General features: G+C 38.2%; 1 protein-coding gene across 1 annotated transcript in view; it reads left to right on the top strand.

The window, feature by feature from the left end:
- HEPACAM2 (HEPACAM family member 2) overlaps positions 1-11,407 on the top strand; it is a gene marked incomplete at both ends in the record, with an annotated part of 32,063 nt that extends 20,656 nt beyond the window's left edge. The window contains 5 exons of the mRNA XM_080818996.1: positions 6,301-6,426; positions 6,511-6,535; positions 6,627-6,664; positions 7,982-8,055; positions 11,294-11,407. Coding sequence (XP_080675122.1) covers positions 6,301-6,426; positions 6,511-6,535; positions 6,627-6,664; positions 7,982-8,055; positions 11,294-11,407 — 377 coding nt within the window. The remainder of the gene's footprint in view (positions 1-6,300; positions 6,427-6,510; positions 6,536-6,626; positions 6,665-7,981; positions 8,056-11,293) is intronic.
- Positions 11,408-16,180: the final 4,773 nt, after the last annotated feature.

The raw sequence follows: 16,180 nt of genomic DNA, 5'->3' as shown, positions 1-16,180 counted from the left end.
GAGCTGAGACTGAAGCAGCTGTGCCCCTTGATTTGATCCTTGACTATTTGGCATTTTTTTATTTTGTGAAAGGGAGTAAATTTCATGTTCTGAGACAGAGAATCAATGTTGAGAGGAGAGACTCAGAATGCTCTAAAGAAAAAGGGGGCCTAAGAGGGAAGATCATTCGTTCTTAGAAAAAAGTTTAGCCCTATTCCTCATTCTCCAGGAAAAGGATGCTTGGCTTTTGCCATAACCAAGGTTTGGGGGTACAGACACTGGTCACTACAGGGTGGTTCTCTGATGTAGGGCTAACAGGGGCCAAGGGGAAAAGAGATAAAAAAGCAATGAGGAAGGAGTCTTGAAGAGTCTTGAAGAGTTTTGAAGAGATAAGGAAGTAGGGGTGCCTGGCTGGCTCAGTCAGTGGAGGATGCAACTCTTGATCTCAGGGTATGGCTTTGAGTCCCATGTTGGGTATGGAGACTACTTAAAAATAAATAATTAATTAATTAGAGAGATAAGGAAGTAATGGTAAAAGGAATAAGCAAGATCCTCTGTAGGACAGAATGTGCAAATTCAATCATTTTAGGAAACACAAATCAAAAGGGACAAAAGTTGGGGTGCTTGGGTAGCTAGTTGTTAAGCATCTGCCCTCAGCTCCGGTCATGATCCCAGGGTCCTCTACTCAGTGGGAAGCCTGCTTCTCCCTCAGCCATTCCCCCTGCTTGTGTTCCCTGTCTTGCTGTTTCTCTCTCTGTCAAATAAATAAATAAAATCTTTTAAAAGGGCGGGGCAAAAAGTTAAAAATGGAGGACAGGCAAGAAGATGTCTTATTAAAATGGAAGATGTCCAATCATTGCATGGTAAACCAACAGCTGAGCTTCAGAATCACAGAAGTGCCTGGAGAAGAGCTGATATATGCAGGAGTGTAACTTCACCATTAGAATGAAAAGTACTTGGAAGTAATAATTATTAGCATATTTTCAGGCTTAAGGGGGAAAAACAAATGAGACTATACCAAAATGCCTTTCTGTAGTTTTTCTCATGGTAAAGTACCTACAGAAACTTGGCAAGAATAAATTAGCACTGGATACTTTTTTTTTTTTAAGATTTTATTTATTTATTTGTCAGAGAGAGAGCGAGCGAGCACAGGCAGACAGAGGCAGAGAGAGAAGCAGGCTCCCTGCCGAGCAAGGAGCCCAATGTGGGACTCGATCCCAAGATGCTGGGATCATGACCTGAGCCGAAGGCAGCCGCTTAACCAACTGAGCCACCCAGGCGTCCCATCACTGGATACTTTTTTGAGGAGTTGGGAATTTTAGTGAAGGCATTCTAACTATCAGGAAGTGAAAGAGCTAAAACACACCAAGTCTGGTGTCAGAAAAGGTTAGAGGTAAAACTGGATATATAGGAGCCTACCTGTACTACAAAACCATTCTCTGACCATGAGTTAACAGGGAAAAATTGAACTTGCAGTAGGAAAAAACCTATGTTCTATCTTAGTTTTATGACTTACTGACTATGGCAAATATTTTAGTTTCTCTGAGACTTATTTCTTTGTCTGTACCTAGTAAGTGTTACTTTAATTTTTTTAAATTATTTACATTATTACTGATATGATACATCTGTAGCAAATAAGTGGGAAACAAATGTACATTTTGTTTTATATACATATAATGCTTACATTTAATTGTGCATATCTGAAAATGGGCTAGTTTTTATTTTAATATTGGATATTTACTTGCTAAAAGTGGTGTCCAAATCATATACTATATCTTAAATTATGCCATTCTGTTATTTAGTATTTCTTCTTTATTGCATTGCTTTTCTATCTCTAGTGGTGTTTCAAGAGAGTATTCTATTTGCCTTTATCTTATTGACAACCACACCAGAGTATGGGTCCTTCTGAATTTTATTTTAGAAGTAAAATAGATTAGCTTTTGTTGGGTTTCCAAAATTCTAACTCTAGGACAGTAGAGAACGTGGAAATCAGTCATACAAAGAACAATAAACCCATCTGGGGATATTGAATCTGAAGAAGAGAATTCTCAGGGGAGATATGAGAGTTTCAATAAACAACTGAGAAGGCATCATGCAGAAAAAGATTTGATTTATTTGTTGTAATTTCAGTTGGTAGAACTGAGTAGATTTGGGCTTAGTGAGTGGAAGGACTTCTGTTTTTTATATAATGATCAGGTGGAAGTGGTGGAAAGAGCATAGAGTTATAGTCAAACATTATTGAGTTCAACTTTGTATCCTGGAGTCTTAGCTTTCTCATCTTTAATATGGAACTTACTTTTGTATTGTGGAGGCCAGAGGAAGTGGCAAGCAGTAAAAGTATTAATTTTAATTGGGGCACCTGGGTGGCTCAGTGGGTTAAAGCCTCTGCCTTTGGCTCGGGTCATGATCTCAGGGTCCTAGGATCGAGCCCTGCATTGGGCTCTCTGCTCAGCAGGAAGCCTGCTTCCCCCTCCCCTCTCTGCCTGCCTCTTTGCCTACTTGTGATCTCTGTCTGTCAAATAAATAAATAAATAAATCTTTTAAAAAAAAGTATTAATTTTGGTTAATTTTTTTTTTATCCTTGAAGTCTAAGAGACAGAGAAAAATGTACAACTAAGGAGTAGCTAGAGAAGAAAAGAGGAATAAAATGAAATCCTGATTAATCCAAATTCAAACAAGGGAGATAAAAATGGAGGAAATATAGAAAAAAATGATGATTGTAGACTAAACCAAATTTATTAGTAATTCCATTAAATGCTAATGTACTAAATATCCCAACCAAAAGACAAATATTATCAAATTGGATTTAAAAATACAATTTGATGCTTATAAGATATACATCTTATATGTAAGGATACTGAAGATTGAAAATAAAAGGATGAACAGATAAACCATACAAATAGCCAAAAGAAAGCTGATATGGCTCTACTGGTATTAGGCAAATTAGATGAGAATGAGACACATTTTTTAAGATAAGAAGTATTACTTCATGTAAAACTCTCTGGCTGCCTCAAATTCTAGAATATTAGAGAAGAAAGAGAACTTAAAGGCCTCTCACTCTAACCTCCTCATTTCACTAGTGTGAGAATCAAGGCCATCAGAGTCAAGTGGCTCACCCAGTGGTGCCCATCTCTTTAGAAAGAACAAACCCTTCAGGTAGGAGTGGAGTATCTGAAGAAAAGCTTAAACCTCACAAAGAGATCACCCAAATGCAAAAGTAGTTCAAGCTAAAAGGTCAGCTTTCCAACAGTGGATAAATTTTTAACAAAGAAAAGAAGGAAAAATAATCTTTCTAATAAGTTTTTTGATATTTTAGTGGAGATCTAGAGCCCAAAATCACCATTCTCATTCATTTTAAACCAATTTGCGCCGCATTTATTTCTTCCATCCAAAGTTTGAGTTTAATTTAAAATGTGTTTAAAAGCAATAAATGCGGGGTGCCTGGGTGGCTCAGTGGGTTAAGCCTCTGCCTTCGGCTCAGGTCATGATCTCAGGGTCCTGGGATTGAGCCCCGCATTGGGTTCTCTGCTCAGCGGGGAGCCTGCTTCCCCTTCTCTCTCTGCCTGCTTGTGATCTCTTTCTAGAACTGTCAAATAAATAAATAAAATCTTAAAAAAAAAAAGCAGTAAATAATGCACCAGTATTGTCATCCCACAGAAAGAACATTTTAAGAATACAGTTCTCTGGGGGCGCCTGGGTGGCTCAGTGGGTTAAAGCCTCTGCCTTCGGCTCAGGTCATGATCTCAGGGTCCTGGGATGGAGACCTGCATTGGGCTCTCTGCTCAGCAGGGAATCTGCTTCTCTTCCTCTCTGCCTCTCTGCCTGCTTGTGCTCTCTGTCTGTCAAATAAATAAATAAAATCTTAAAAAAAGAAAAAAAAGAATACAGTTCTCTGAATATGTATCAGAAATTTATAAACTTCCCATCAGAGATAGTAAAGATTTTTGATAATGCAAAAACAACCTTGCTTAACTCTTAAGGACTTAAGGGGAATATGTGAACAGCATTGTATGAGAACATTAGAAGAGATAATATGATTCCCATGACTTTTTAACTGTAATTTGTCATGTGTGATCTATACTATATTATGTGAAGATTCTGGGAAGATTAAAAGATGGAAGTGTTCTAGATAGCCATGAGAGTATGTATTCAGCCACAGTAAAAGAAGGGAAATACTAAGGTTTTTTTCCCTATCTTTGCTGCTGGGGACCTCAGCAGAGCCTTTATTGGGGAAGACAACACAGTACCACCTGGATATTTATTGCAGAGCTGGGTGGCCACCAGGTTCTTCACTGTACCCAGGTTTATCCAGGCTTTTTTCACCACTCCAGGATGGAAGCAATATCCCATGACATCCACTCCCACATAAAGCTGGACTGGGACAGGCAACTTCCACAATTCATTTCCAAATGAATACCTGATTCACATGATTTATGGAAGACAACTATTACTCACATTAGCTGCAGGTCACAACTACTTCCCACTTTATAGACTAACTCTGTGACTAAACATATAGTCTAAAAGAGGTGTTAAGGTAGCCATGGTTAATAAGTTGGTTTTAAATAGCATCAAAGGGGGGCACTGGGCGGCTCAGTCGGTTAAGCAACTGCCTTCAGCTTAGGCTTAGGTCCTGATCCCAGGGTCCCTGCTCAGCCTGGAGCCTACTTCTCACTCTCTCTCTTGGCCCCTCCCACCAACTTGTGCGCTGTCTCTCTCACTCTGTCTCTCAAATAAATAAAATCTTCTAAAAAAAAAAAATTACATCAAAGGGAGGCAGCACGAAGTGTCAAGAGCCTGGGCCACATGTGGACTCTGCCCGCTTATTAGCTGAGTGACCTTGGGCAAGGCTCAGCTTCCTCATCTGTAAGATGATAATAATACTTCCTTATTGATTGCTGCAAACATTCAATGGGTTAATATATATATCATACACTCTTAGAACAGAGCTTGGTGTATTATAAGCACTAGGCAGATGTTAGCTATTACCCCATATTTTATATAGTTCACGGGGCTGCCACTGGCCCTGACCCCACCTGACCCCCACTGCCCCTTGACCGCCCGCCAGCAGGCCACCTTCCGCGTTCTGAGACTTGGACTTTCTGTCAGAGGGATTCCTGGGCCCCCGACGGCCTCTCTGGCACATCATCAGCCCTGTCTGCCCGGCTGAACTTCCTCCCCTGGAGGCCTGGACCTCCTCCTGTTATTTGTGGGTCTTGGGCCTTGAAGTGGCAGTGGCAGGGCTGCTGTGGGGGGCTCCCGACACCCCCAAGAGATCTGGATCAGAAAGGCCTGCACAGCAAGGAGCAGGTTGGTTTGGTTTTTTTTTTTAGTACTTGACTTGATTTATGGATTATTAAACTTAAAAAACTGAAAAAATTATATAGGAACATTATAGGAATTCTAATAAAATATATAAGTAAAATATATAGGAATATTAAAAGGAATGACTTGTAAAGCAAAGTGAATTTTAGTTACAATGTGGGACTTCAAATATCTTATTGACAATCACACATATTCTATTTTAGGAATTAAAATTTCTTTATTGGCCAAAAATTAGTGGAGTGTATTTGAAGTAAACACCTCCCCTCTTGTACTTTAATAACATACTACCTGCCTGGAAATTCTGTGTACCTGAATTATACTGAATGAGTGAGATGGAAGGAAAGAGAACAACTCAGCAACTGGGGATGTTTTATACAATGAGATCAAACAGATCTAAGTTAATGGCAGTGAACACAATGAACACTATTGGAAAATAAGACGTAAGCTATTTGCTACCTCTAGTACAACACATCAGTATTATCCCAGGTAGCTTACCACATTTCCAACCACAAATATCCTTAGAGAGTTTGGGCCATTGTGGTCAAATAGCTGTGTTTTCTAATAAGTGCATTCCTTCTGCTTGGACTTTCTCATTCTCGCTTGCTAACACCCTGTCTCTCTCTCTCTCTCTCTCTCTCTCTCTCTCTCTACACACACATACATACACACACAAAAAAGAAATAATTTGGGAACCCGGGTGGCTCAGTGGGTTAAAGCCTCTGCTTTCGGCTCAGGTCATGATCCCAGGGTCCTGGGATCGAGTCCCACGTCGGGCTCTCTGCTCAGAAGGGAGCCTGCTTCCTCCTTTCTCTCTCTCTCTGCCTGCCTCTCTGCCTACTTGTGATCTCTGTCTGTCCAATAAATAAATAAAAAAAAAAGAAATAATTTATAATATGTAGGTCCAGTAATGTCCCCAGATAAAGCATAAACAAATCAAACTCTATAGTAATTTATTATTGATCTTTAATAAAAATATTTAAAATATGTCTTTTTATTTAGGACTGGAGAAGCTTGCGCAAAAAGGGAAATCATTGTCTCCTTTAGCAAGTATAACTGGAATATCACTCTTTTTGATTATATCCATGTGTCTTCTCTTCCTGTGGAAAAAATATCAACCCTACAAAGGTGGGTTAAAATTAGAAAGGAAATTTACAAATTGTTTTATATGTGTACTAAAAAGTACCTTATTTTCTTTTCTTTTGGTTTTAGTTATAAAACAGAAGCTAGAAGGCAGGTAATGCATATGTTTCTACAAAAATATTTTTTTCCTGAATGCTTTTTCCTCAATTATTATCACTGACAGAAATGCGCATTTGTCTTTTCAGGCCAGAAACAGAATACAGGAAAGCTCAAACATTTTCAGGTAATGGCCATGCTGAAAGGGACTAATATCAGTGTTAATGTATATGAATTAATATTTTTAATATTAATTATTACATATAATGTACTATTGATAAAATAGAATTCATGTAATCTAATATTGATATAATACAAACAGTCTCTTACCTTTGAATACTGCCTTCACTCTACGAAGTGCTGTCCCTTGTATTGGTTTTATCTAAGTCACGCAAGTCTATAAAATAAGCCTGAAAGGCACTTAACTCCGTTTTACAGGCAAGAGAACCAAATCTTGGAGATTAAGTCACTTGCCCACCATCACTGAGTTCTTTTGAATCCTAATCCATTGATCCTTGTATTATTTTGAAAATGCCCAGGACCCTCTCAATTTATTCATTCCTAAAGCAGATACAATGCGGGCAGCGCCAGCCCAGGGAGAAGAGGAAAGGAGCTTGGACAGTTTTGCTGCTTCTTAGTCCCCAGCAGTGCCCCTCATTGCCATTCACTAGGGACTCCCTACAGAGTTGTTGTTAAGCTAACAATGGGGCTTTAACTCAGGCCTGGGAGTCGCATGGAGCTGGGTTTCAGTGCCATATATGCTACTTTTCCCCAATGTCACCTTGAGAAAACTAATTTTTCCTGACCTCAGCTTCCTCATCTATATAATAAAGATAATAACTACCCCCCACGCCCCAACACACACACCAAGGTTGCTGTGAGGATTAAATACAATGATGTGGATGGAGTGCCTAATATGCCTGGATGCTTCGTGAATGTGGGTCTGCTTCCTCTTACCAAGCCCCAGAGAACATCTCGTTCCTCCCAACCACTCCATTCCCATCATTTTACAGATGATAGTTTGGGTGATTTCGATATTGCCTTGTATTATATTTTGGACCCATGGGCAGCTGTATTTAATTATGTATTCTTATTAGTTCTGATGGTATCTGTTTTAAATCTGGCAGGGTGCAGTACATATTATGTGTAGTTAAGAGATGCTGTGACTCCCAGGCTGAAAAGCCTTGGTGTGCTCTTTGGTAACTGAGAGTTACAAGGGACAAGCCTGCCCACACGCATTCATTTGAATGTAGAATATGCCATTCCCACATCAGGCTTTAAGAATAATTGTCCCAAGTCAGTTTCAATTCTCAGCTTCAGAAGGAGTGATTTCTAACACTGCTTAATGGCAATATGACTAGGGGATTAGGAAACGTTAAATTGGTTTGATACTCATACCACTTGAAGCAACAATAAAGATAAGTTTTACAAAGCCTTAAAAAAAAAAGCTACAATAGTAGTTTGAGGCATTTGATTTGTAAGTAGTATTTGTTTTACATTTCAGGCCATGAAGATGCTCTGGATGACTTCGGAATATATGAATTTGTTGCTTTTCCAGATGCTTCTGGTGTTCCCAGGGTTGGTTTTCCTAGTGGCTGATTAACCAGAGGTGTAAGCGGCATTCAGTTAAGCACTCGGGCAGTGTGGTCGAATGGCCGTGCTACCCTCAGCAGAGTTCACTTGCTCTGTAGTGAATGATGTCGCCAGATGTGAGGAGCTAAATAAAGCATCTTTCTTGGCCTTTATAAGTAAGGCTAACATGAATTAGGAAGTTACACTAATTTGTAAACATTCTTTACCTGGTAAGCTCAGCAAAGAGAGAACTAACTAGGTTGAAATTAAGAGAACTGAACAAATAAGGGACCAGGGGACCCTGATTTAAATCATTCTGCATCACCTTGATGGCTACAGCCTGTCACTTCACTGACTAGCCCTTTCTGTTCCTCACTTTCCCTTCCCTTCCCCTCATAGACAATTGATCATCCCCTTAATCATACCCTTATGCTCTTCAGAAGAAAGTTACCATATAAACCCAAAGTATGCAAGTACACATCTTTATTTGTCATCCTAAAGGCCTGAGACCTGAGAAGGGGGCCTTTACACCATCTGAAACATTTTTTCAGTTTGCAAAGACAAGGTCTTTAAAACAATCTGTTTTGTTTAACAGACCTAAAGAATGTTCTCTGAGCTAATCAGGTCATTAGCATTTTTATAGATCTCTGTAGGGACAGTTATACCTCTGCTGCCTTTCCCCCCTAAGATAGTTCATTTAGGGAAGGGGCCATAAACACACTACTTGCTTTAGGGCATTTTTATTTCCATTTTTTTTTTAAAGAAATATTTGTCATTAGGGATTGGTTACCTCACCTATTCAGTGAATTCTATCAGTGCCTAAGGTTCATACAGTAATCTTCTTAGCCACAGACTTTTCACAAATGCTATGTGAGTAATAGAGGGAGACTGATTGGATTTCATCCTCCTGAGGGCACGTTGGTAACACCATCATCAAAGCTTAGCACTGCCCTATTCAGTCTCAAACAGCACTGGCTCACCTTTCACTTTTACAGTGAAAAAGACAAAAACAAATATTTGTAGATTAATTATTTCAAACAGCTTCTGCCCACAGCAGAAAGCTCCCTCTCAGGTGTGGCTTTTAAGTGGGAGAGAAGGAAACTGAAGAACTGGTAAGAATTGGAATGGAATTGTTGAAGCCGGGAATTTCTTTATTTAAAATAATGCAGTTTTTATTCCTAGGAATTCATGAGAAAGGAGTGAGATCTATGTAAGAAACTTTAAATTTAACCTTGTGATTAATTAGTACTCAGTTTCAAGATGTTACTGGGAGGGACCTGTATGTTCAAAATGCTATAATCCTCAAGAACTTGGGGCAGAGAAATGAGTGCTCCGATTACATATCAGAAGCCCTACTTGTTTCTGTCATAAGTAGAATAATTCAGTTTGGAGCCATGCCCATCTTCTAAGCTGAAAACTCCTGAGGAATCAGCTTAGATTCTTCACTGGGAAGAAGTAAGAAATCAACACCAACAACAGAAGGAAAAGGATGTGGAGCAGGACCTGTGTAGGAGAACCTGCTCTAGGAGAAGCCAGCATGGCAGTTATGTGTGAAGATTGGCAGCCAAATGCAGTGGCTTTGAGAAGAAAAGGAAAAATAATAATAAAGCCAAGATCTCAAAGTTGAAGTTAAGAAAGGAAATAAATTAAATAACTAGCTTCTGAGTTTTTAAAAATAAGAATCATCTCTCAGCTTGTGGTACATGGACACGTGGAATCTTCCTCCTCTCTCTAATTGCTGTACATTTTACTGTCCATTTAGCACCTCTTTGGGGAATTGGACAGAAAACAATGGCATGAAATGAACAAATTTATTACTTGTTGCCAGCTCTGATATGAACTTAGGTGAATAAGTTAGTTATTACCTAGAGTTTGCTCTTGTCATAGCCCCTGAACACCCCCATACCAAAGAAACTCAAGAGTTGATCTCAAGTACATTTGACCCTGGAACAACATGGGAGTTAGGGATGCCAAGGCTACCCAGTTAAAAATCTGCCTATAGCTTTTGACTCCCCCAAAACTTAAGTACAATAGCCTACTATTGACCAAAGGTCTTATCAGTAACATCAACAGTCAATTAATGTATATTTGTATTATATATTGTATTCTTATAATAAAGTAAGCTAGAGAAAAGAAAATGCTAAGAAAAGCATAAGTAAGAGAAAGCACATTTACAGTATTGTCCTGCATTTATTGAAAAATATCCATGTATAAGTGGACCTGTGCAGCTCAATCCAGGTTTGTTCAAGGGTCAACTGTACAAACTCTAAACCAAACTCTCCTTGGCACAAAAATGATAGGATGAATCATAAGGCTGCACACGAGAACTTTAGCAAGTGGAATGGAAACTGTTTCCAAAGAAAACACAAGCCTAAGGTGTTCCAATACAATGTAGCAGATTAAATTGGAATGAGATAACAAATTCTTCAGATGATTTATCCAGGGCAAAGAGTCCTCTAGGCGATGCTCTATAAATACAAAGGACTGAAAGTGATCCATTGGAAGTGTGATGAAAATTGGAAGAGCTTGGGATGAGGAGGGGAACCAGACTTCAGCGGACTAACTGGAAGGCAGTGTTTACAAGAAGGAAATCATCAGATAAAAGGAAGGAGGAGTTAATAAAACATGAATGCCAGTTTCAGTAAAATACATGTTGGTTACCTGGCCGAAATATACTGCAGTGCTTCCCACATTCTTCCAAGCCTTTAGTTAGAGCCCATGACTGAATTCAAACCAAACATCTCCCTTTGTGTGTTCTGTATTTCTTGGTACTGTCTATATTAACTTGCAGTGTGATGAGGTCTTTTGTCTATATATTATTCTTTCTTTGCATCCTTGCACATATAATTGGCAAACAGTGTCAAAAAGCGAATTGAGATGTAATATAAAAGATAATTGTATATGCTCTCTGATTCTAAGCTGTCCTGGTATCTTCTCTTTTGCTATTTTCTTCTTTCTATTATATTTTCTTTACAGTACTACCAGCTTTTCTCTTAAATGAAGAAAAAAAAAAAGTGATAGCATTGTCAAGCTTTTCCTCTTCTGACTTCATAGCTATGCTGCCACATAAACTACCGTAGGGTAAGTGCAGGAAACTGTAGCAAGGAGAAGATGGACATTGTAGGGAAGATAAGCAGATCTAATTCTCTAATCATCACTACTTCCAGTTGTTTTCAACTACTCAATAGAGTAGACATACTCTTTACTACTCTGCTAATTGTTTTTAATGTGCCATATTTTCTAGATGCCAAGTAGGTCTGTTTCAGCCTCTGATGGTGTATCGGGACAAGATTTGCACAGTACAATTTACGAAGTCATTCAGCACATCCCTGCACAACAGCACGACCGTCCAGAGTAAGTATGAACTTGCATTTGGTGGTGCTACTGTGGAGGGGCTGAGTATTCAGCCCCAGCTTTCTCCAGAATTTATTGAAAGGCTCAGAAGAAAAGTACCAAAACAGGAAATTGTAGCTTCTGTACATTTGAACACACTTCCCCAATGGCAAATAATTCTAGGGGAAAAAATAGACAAACACAAGTATCTTCTAAGGTCGTGCACTTGGGCCAGTGGATTAGATGCAGAGCTCTGGAATCTAGCATTTACCCCCAGTGAGTCTGGATATGAAAGAGATTTTCAGGCCAGTTCTCAAGCCTGGTTATCTTGGTTATCATCTTGATGATTTTCCAATGACTGTGGTGATTTTAGAGCCAATGATCTATCACTGAGAATAGGACCAGGAAAAAAAAAACAACCCACAAAACATGCACAGCACGGTCACCATCACCATCAAATATCCAACCTCTTAACAGATTCAAAGCAGTCTACTCTAAGTGAACAGAATCACAGCAAGGACTGGCCTCACAGCCAGAGAGGATAAAATCTGAGCTGAGGCCAAAGCCAGGAAACTACTTACCAGTTAACCTCCCGCCTGACACTAAGGAGTTGCCCTCCCTTCCCCACCATGGAGAAACTAAGCCTACAGCCTTTTGAAATAATGAAATGAACTTCCCTCTTTTGTGCTATAGCTGCCTGCAGGCATAACTGCCACAAATCATCTTCCATCATTTCTTTATTTGTCATTTATTGACTTTGAAAAGAACATCAATAACCACACACAGGAACTTCCCCTCTGGCAAAAGAAACAGTCCTAGAGAAGTAATTCATGCACACCTCTGGATAGATACCAAAAATAACAGCTAGCAGTGGAAGACTGCATGGGAAATCATCTTAGGGGGAGGGCACCCAGTCTTGGGGGGGACTATGCACTCATTTAACGGCTAAGTGACAGGACACCTCAGAGGACCCCATCAGTGCATCTCTTCTTAATCCAGGGAGCCTGGAGAAAAGGGAGTCAGGTAAATTAGGAGCAGACCCTGACAGAGGTAGGAACTTCTGGTCTGAGAAGAAAAGAAAAAATATTTTAAAGAATTATATTATTGGGGCGCCTGGGTGGCTGAGTCGGTTTACCATCTTACTTTTGATTTCATCTCAGGTCATGATCTCCGGGTCCTGGGAAGGAGCCCCAGGTAGGGCTCCCTGCTCAGCACCTCAGAGTCTCCATGTCCTTCTCCCTCCCCTTCTGCCCCTCTCTCCCTTATGCCATTCTCTCTAAAAAAAAAATAAATAAATAAAATCTTAAAAGAATTATATTATCAATCTAGTAGAACACAATGGTGAAATATTATTCCATGATGGTTAAAAAAAAAATTCTCTAAAATAATACCTGACTCTCTTTACTTCTAGAATAGAAAATTAAGGGATTTGTTTTTGTTGTTGTTGTTGTTAAATGTAAGGAATAGAAAGAATTCTAAGAGTATGTCTGCTTCCCAACTTTAAGATTATACCCAATTAAGAATATTATCCTATTTAAGTTCATGTGTTTTTCTATATGTCATTTATTCTGCATTTTCTATTTTTTTATTTAGGATGTAAACAAGCCAAATGAAAACTCGGTTTATCTTTTAAAGCTCCCAATAATAAAAGAAATGCTGATTTATTTACAAAGCTATAGAATATGGCAGCTGTAATTTCAGAACACAAAATAGAGTGATCAGGTTGGCTTTGCATGTAAAAAAACAAAAACAAACAAACAAACAAAAAACACGTGATTCTCTAAGTTAAAATAGAAAATTACCATCTGAAACTAGACTGCTTTCAGACATGAGCAGTATCTTTAGAGTTTCTTGGGAATATATAACTTTATTTTAGAAATAAACTTGGAAGGTTGAAAATAAGGCAGAAATGTTCTTTTTCAAGCACATAAAGGTCTATTCGAAATTGTTCTTGAGGACATGCTCCCTCAAGGGGCAGCAACCTGAGAACCCCAGTTCACACCACCAGTCCTCTGTCTCCATTGCCTATACTCACCTCCTTCCTTGTCCTCCTGATCTTTCTTTGCTTCCCTTCTGTGTGTTTGTCTTCCAAGGACTCTCTCTTTCTTTACCTCCATTCTTTAATATCTGCCCTCTCTGAACTTCCCTTCTTTTTTCTTCTCTTGCTAGAAGACTGTTCCCTTCTCTCTAAAATCTCTTAAAATTTTCCTTTTTACATTTATTTTATTTACAGTCAATCTACAAACATTTCCAGAACATTATCTGCTAGGGATAGAGGTTAAATAAGGCTGTCTTTTAAAGATTCCATAGTTTAGTGAGCTCTTGTTTGCTTGTTGTAACTAAAAGCTAGCGATCCTTGGTAGAATAAATATTCCTCAATAATTAAATATTCCCTAAACATGTAGAGGCCATTTTTCTCTCCTGATTGCCTGTGGCTTTATTCTTTAAGTCCAGTTAAACTCAAAGGTCAATTTTATGAATAATGCAGTATTATAGGTGGCTAGTGAATTTCTCTCCTCCCCACTTCCCACAGTGAAAAGAATAAATAATAATAAAGAATAATAAATAATAATAATAAATAATAATAATAAATAAATAATAAAGAATAATAAAGAATAATAACTTTCTGCTTTGTTGTACCTCTGTTTGACAGAGATAGAAAAGACAGCCAACAAAATTCTTTTCTTTGGCTCTTAGACTATTCTAACAGTGTTGTTTTCATTAGTGCATGTTACCTAATTGGACTGGTGTTTAGCAAATTGGTAAGTTGACCTGATTTCATGTTTTAGTACTCAGGCTACTTATTTGGATATTGAACTTATAGCTACATTTATTTAAATACTATCTGTTGACCTCACTAAATGCTCCTGGCAGTTTGTTTTGAACCCTTGACTGGCAGTTAGTATCTTAAATTCAGGACATTTGAGTAAACCTTTACTTTCAAAAGGAAATTATCTGCAGAATTTAGTGATTGCTTATTCCTTACACTTAATGGTTTATAAATGTAATTTTCTTGAACTAGTTCAAAACACTTCTATTATTTGCAGGTATTGAAAGGAATAAAAGAATTTAAGGTTCTTCTACCTGTGGAACTGGAACTCTGTAGAATATTTTACATATCTTGTAACATCTCTTTGCCAGGTGAGCATTCATGGGTAAAGCAGTGCATTGGAGTGAAATAATGAAGGAACATTTTGAGGAAAAACAGTGGAAATGTATATTCATCTGGAATCAGTGAAGAAATCAAGCCCAATACCTCTTGCTCATTACTCCTTTTAAATGCAGAATAGAGTCATTTATGAAAATTATACTGAAGGTTTTCCAGCATACACACAATGCATTATGCTGTAGAGGAAGATGGTAGGGAAATAGTGGACAGTCTTTATCATAGTAACTAAGAGGAAGAAAAAGAAGGGACTTTCCAATTACTCTTTTCATATCAAGTCTCTCTAAAAAGCTCAATTAGTTCTAATCTATACTTTCACTTTCATCAACATTGCATATCCTATCTAATTTACAAATGTGGAAACTTTCTGTTTGTAAAAATTTCCAACAGGTTTTGTTTTATTAATTCTCATTACTATTAAATTATTGTACTAATTTTTAAAATTTTATTCCCAAACTTCCTTCCTGGTATTTGTACCACACAATAAGGGTGGCTGTCACAACAGCAAGATTGCCTTCTAGATTGTCAATTACCATTGGCTTTTTTAAAAAGACATAAAACACTGAAGGAAATGACATACTAAAGTTTCATTTTTATTTTTGTTCAAGGAAAGATGGATTCAAATAAATTATTTTGGTTTTGCTTTTATATGTCCTCGACTCTTTGTCTTATAGGGAAAAATTTTACATAAAATGTTGTACAGTTAGATTTTTTTTATCCTTATTTGCCAGTGTGCAATTAAAGTGTAGATTATAGAGAACTACTAAAATAAGAATCTTCCTCATGCATGGCTAATTTTTTTTTTCAGGCGTGGAATTTTTACTTGATTGAATTGCTGATTCTAGGAAAGGTCTCCCTCCTTGTATATTACTGTATTTAAAAAATCAGTTAAGAGACCATGGTAGAATTAGAAAGTACCATTTTACAACCTCCAAGTGAAATTACTGATTCAGATCACAATCATCATTAGCTAAGACTGCTGGATAAATGGTAACAGATAAAACTAGATGACCAAAGATCAGGTTGCAGAAACTCTGTGAAGGAAAAGTAGTCTGAGACCTAGAGAGAAGCAGGTGTATGAAGTAGCACAAGGCAACTGCGCAGAACGCAGGAGGCCCAGGGAATGGGCACAGAATGGTCATCTGAGTGTTGTAGATCTTGAAGATGAAAGATGAATATTTGTGTTTAATGACATTGGCTACAAACATTCTGACCTGGCAGTACCACACTTTAAGATTTCATTTTAGCCAAATAAAGGTAGAAACAACCCAAATATTCAATAATAGATCTTTAAATAATATTACATCCAAACACTCCAACTATTTTTTTTTTTTAGATTTTATTTATTTATTTGAAAGACATAGATCACAAGTAGGCAGAGAGGCAGGCAGAGAGAGAGAGAGAGAGAGAGAGACGGGGAAGCAGACTCCCTGCCGAGCAGAGAGCCCGATGCGGGACTTGATCCCAGGGCCCCAGCATCATGACCTGAGCTGAAGGCAGAAGCTTTAACCCACTGAGCCACCCAGGTGCCCCCAAACACTCCAACTATTAAAAAAGAAGATATAGGGCATATATATATATATATACACATATATATATACACACACACACACACACACATTTATATATATA

Source organism: Martes martes, assembly GCF_963455335.1.
Source record: "Martes martes genome assembly, chromosome: 11".
NCBI lineage: Eukaryota > Metazoa > Chordata > Mammalia > Carnivora > Mustelidae > Martes > Martes martes.
This window is presented reverse-complemented; position numbering and strand designations above follow the sequence as displayed.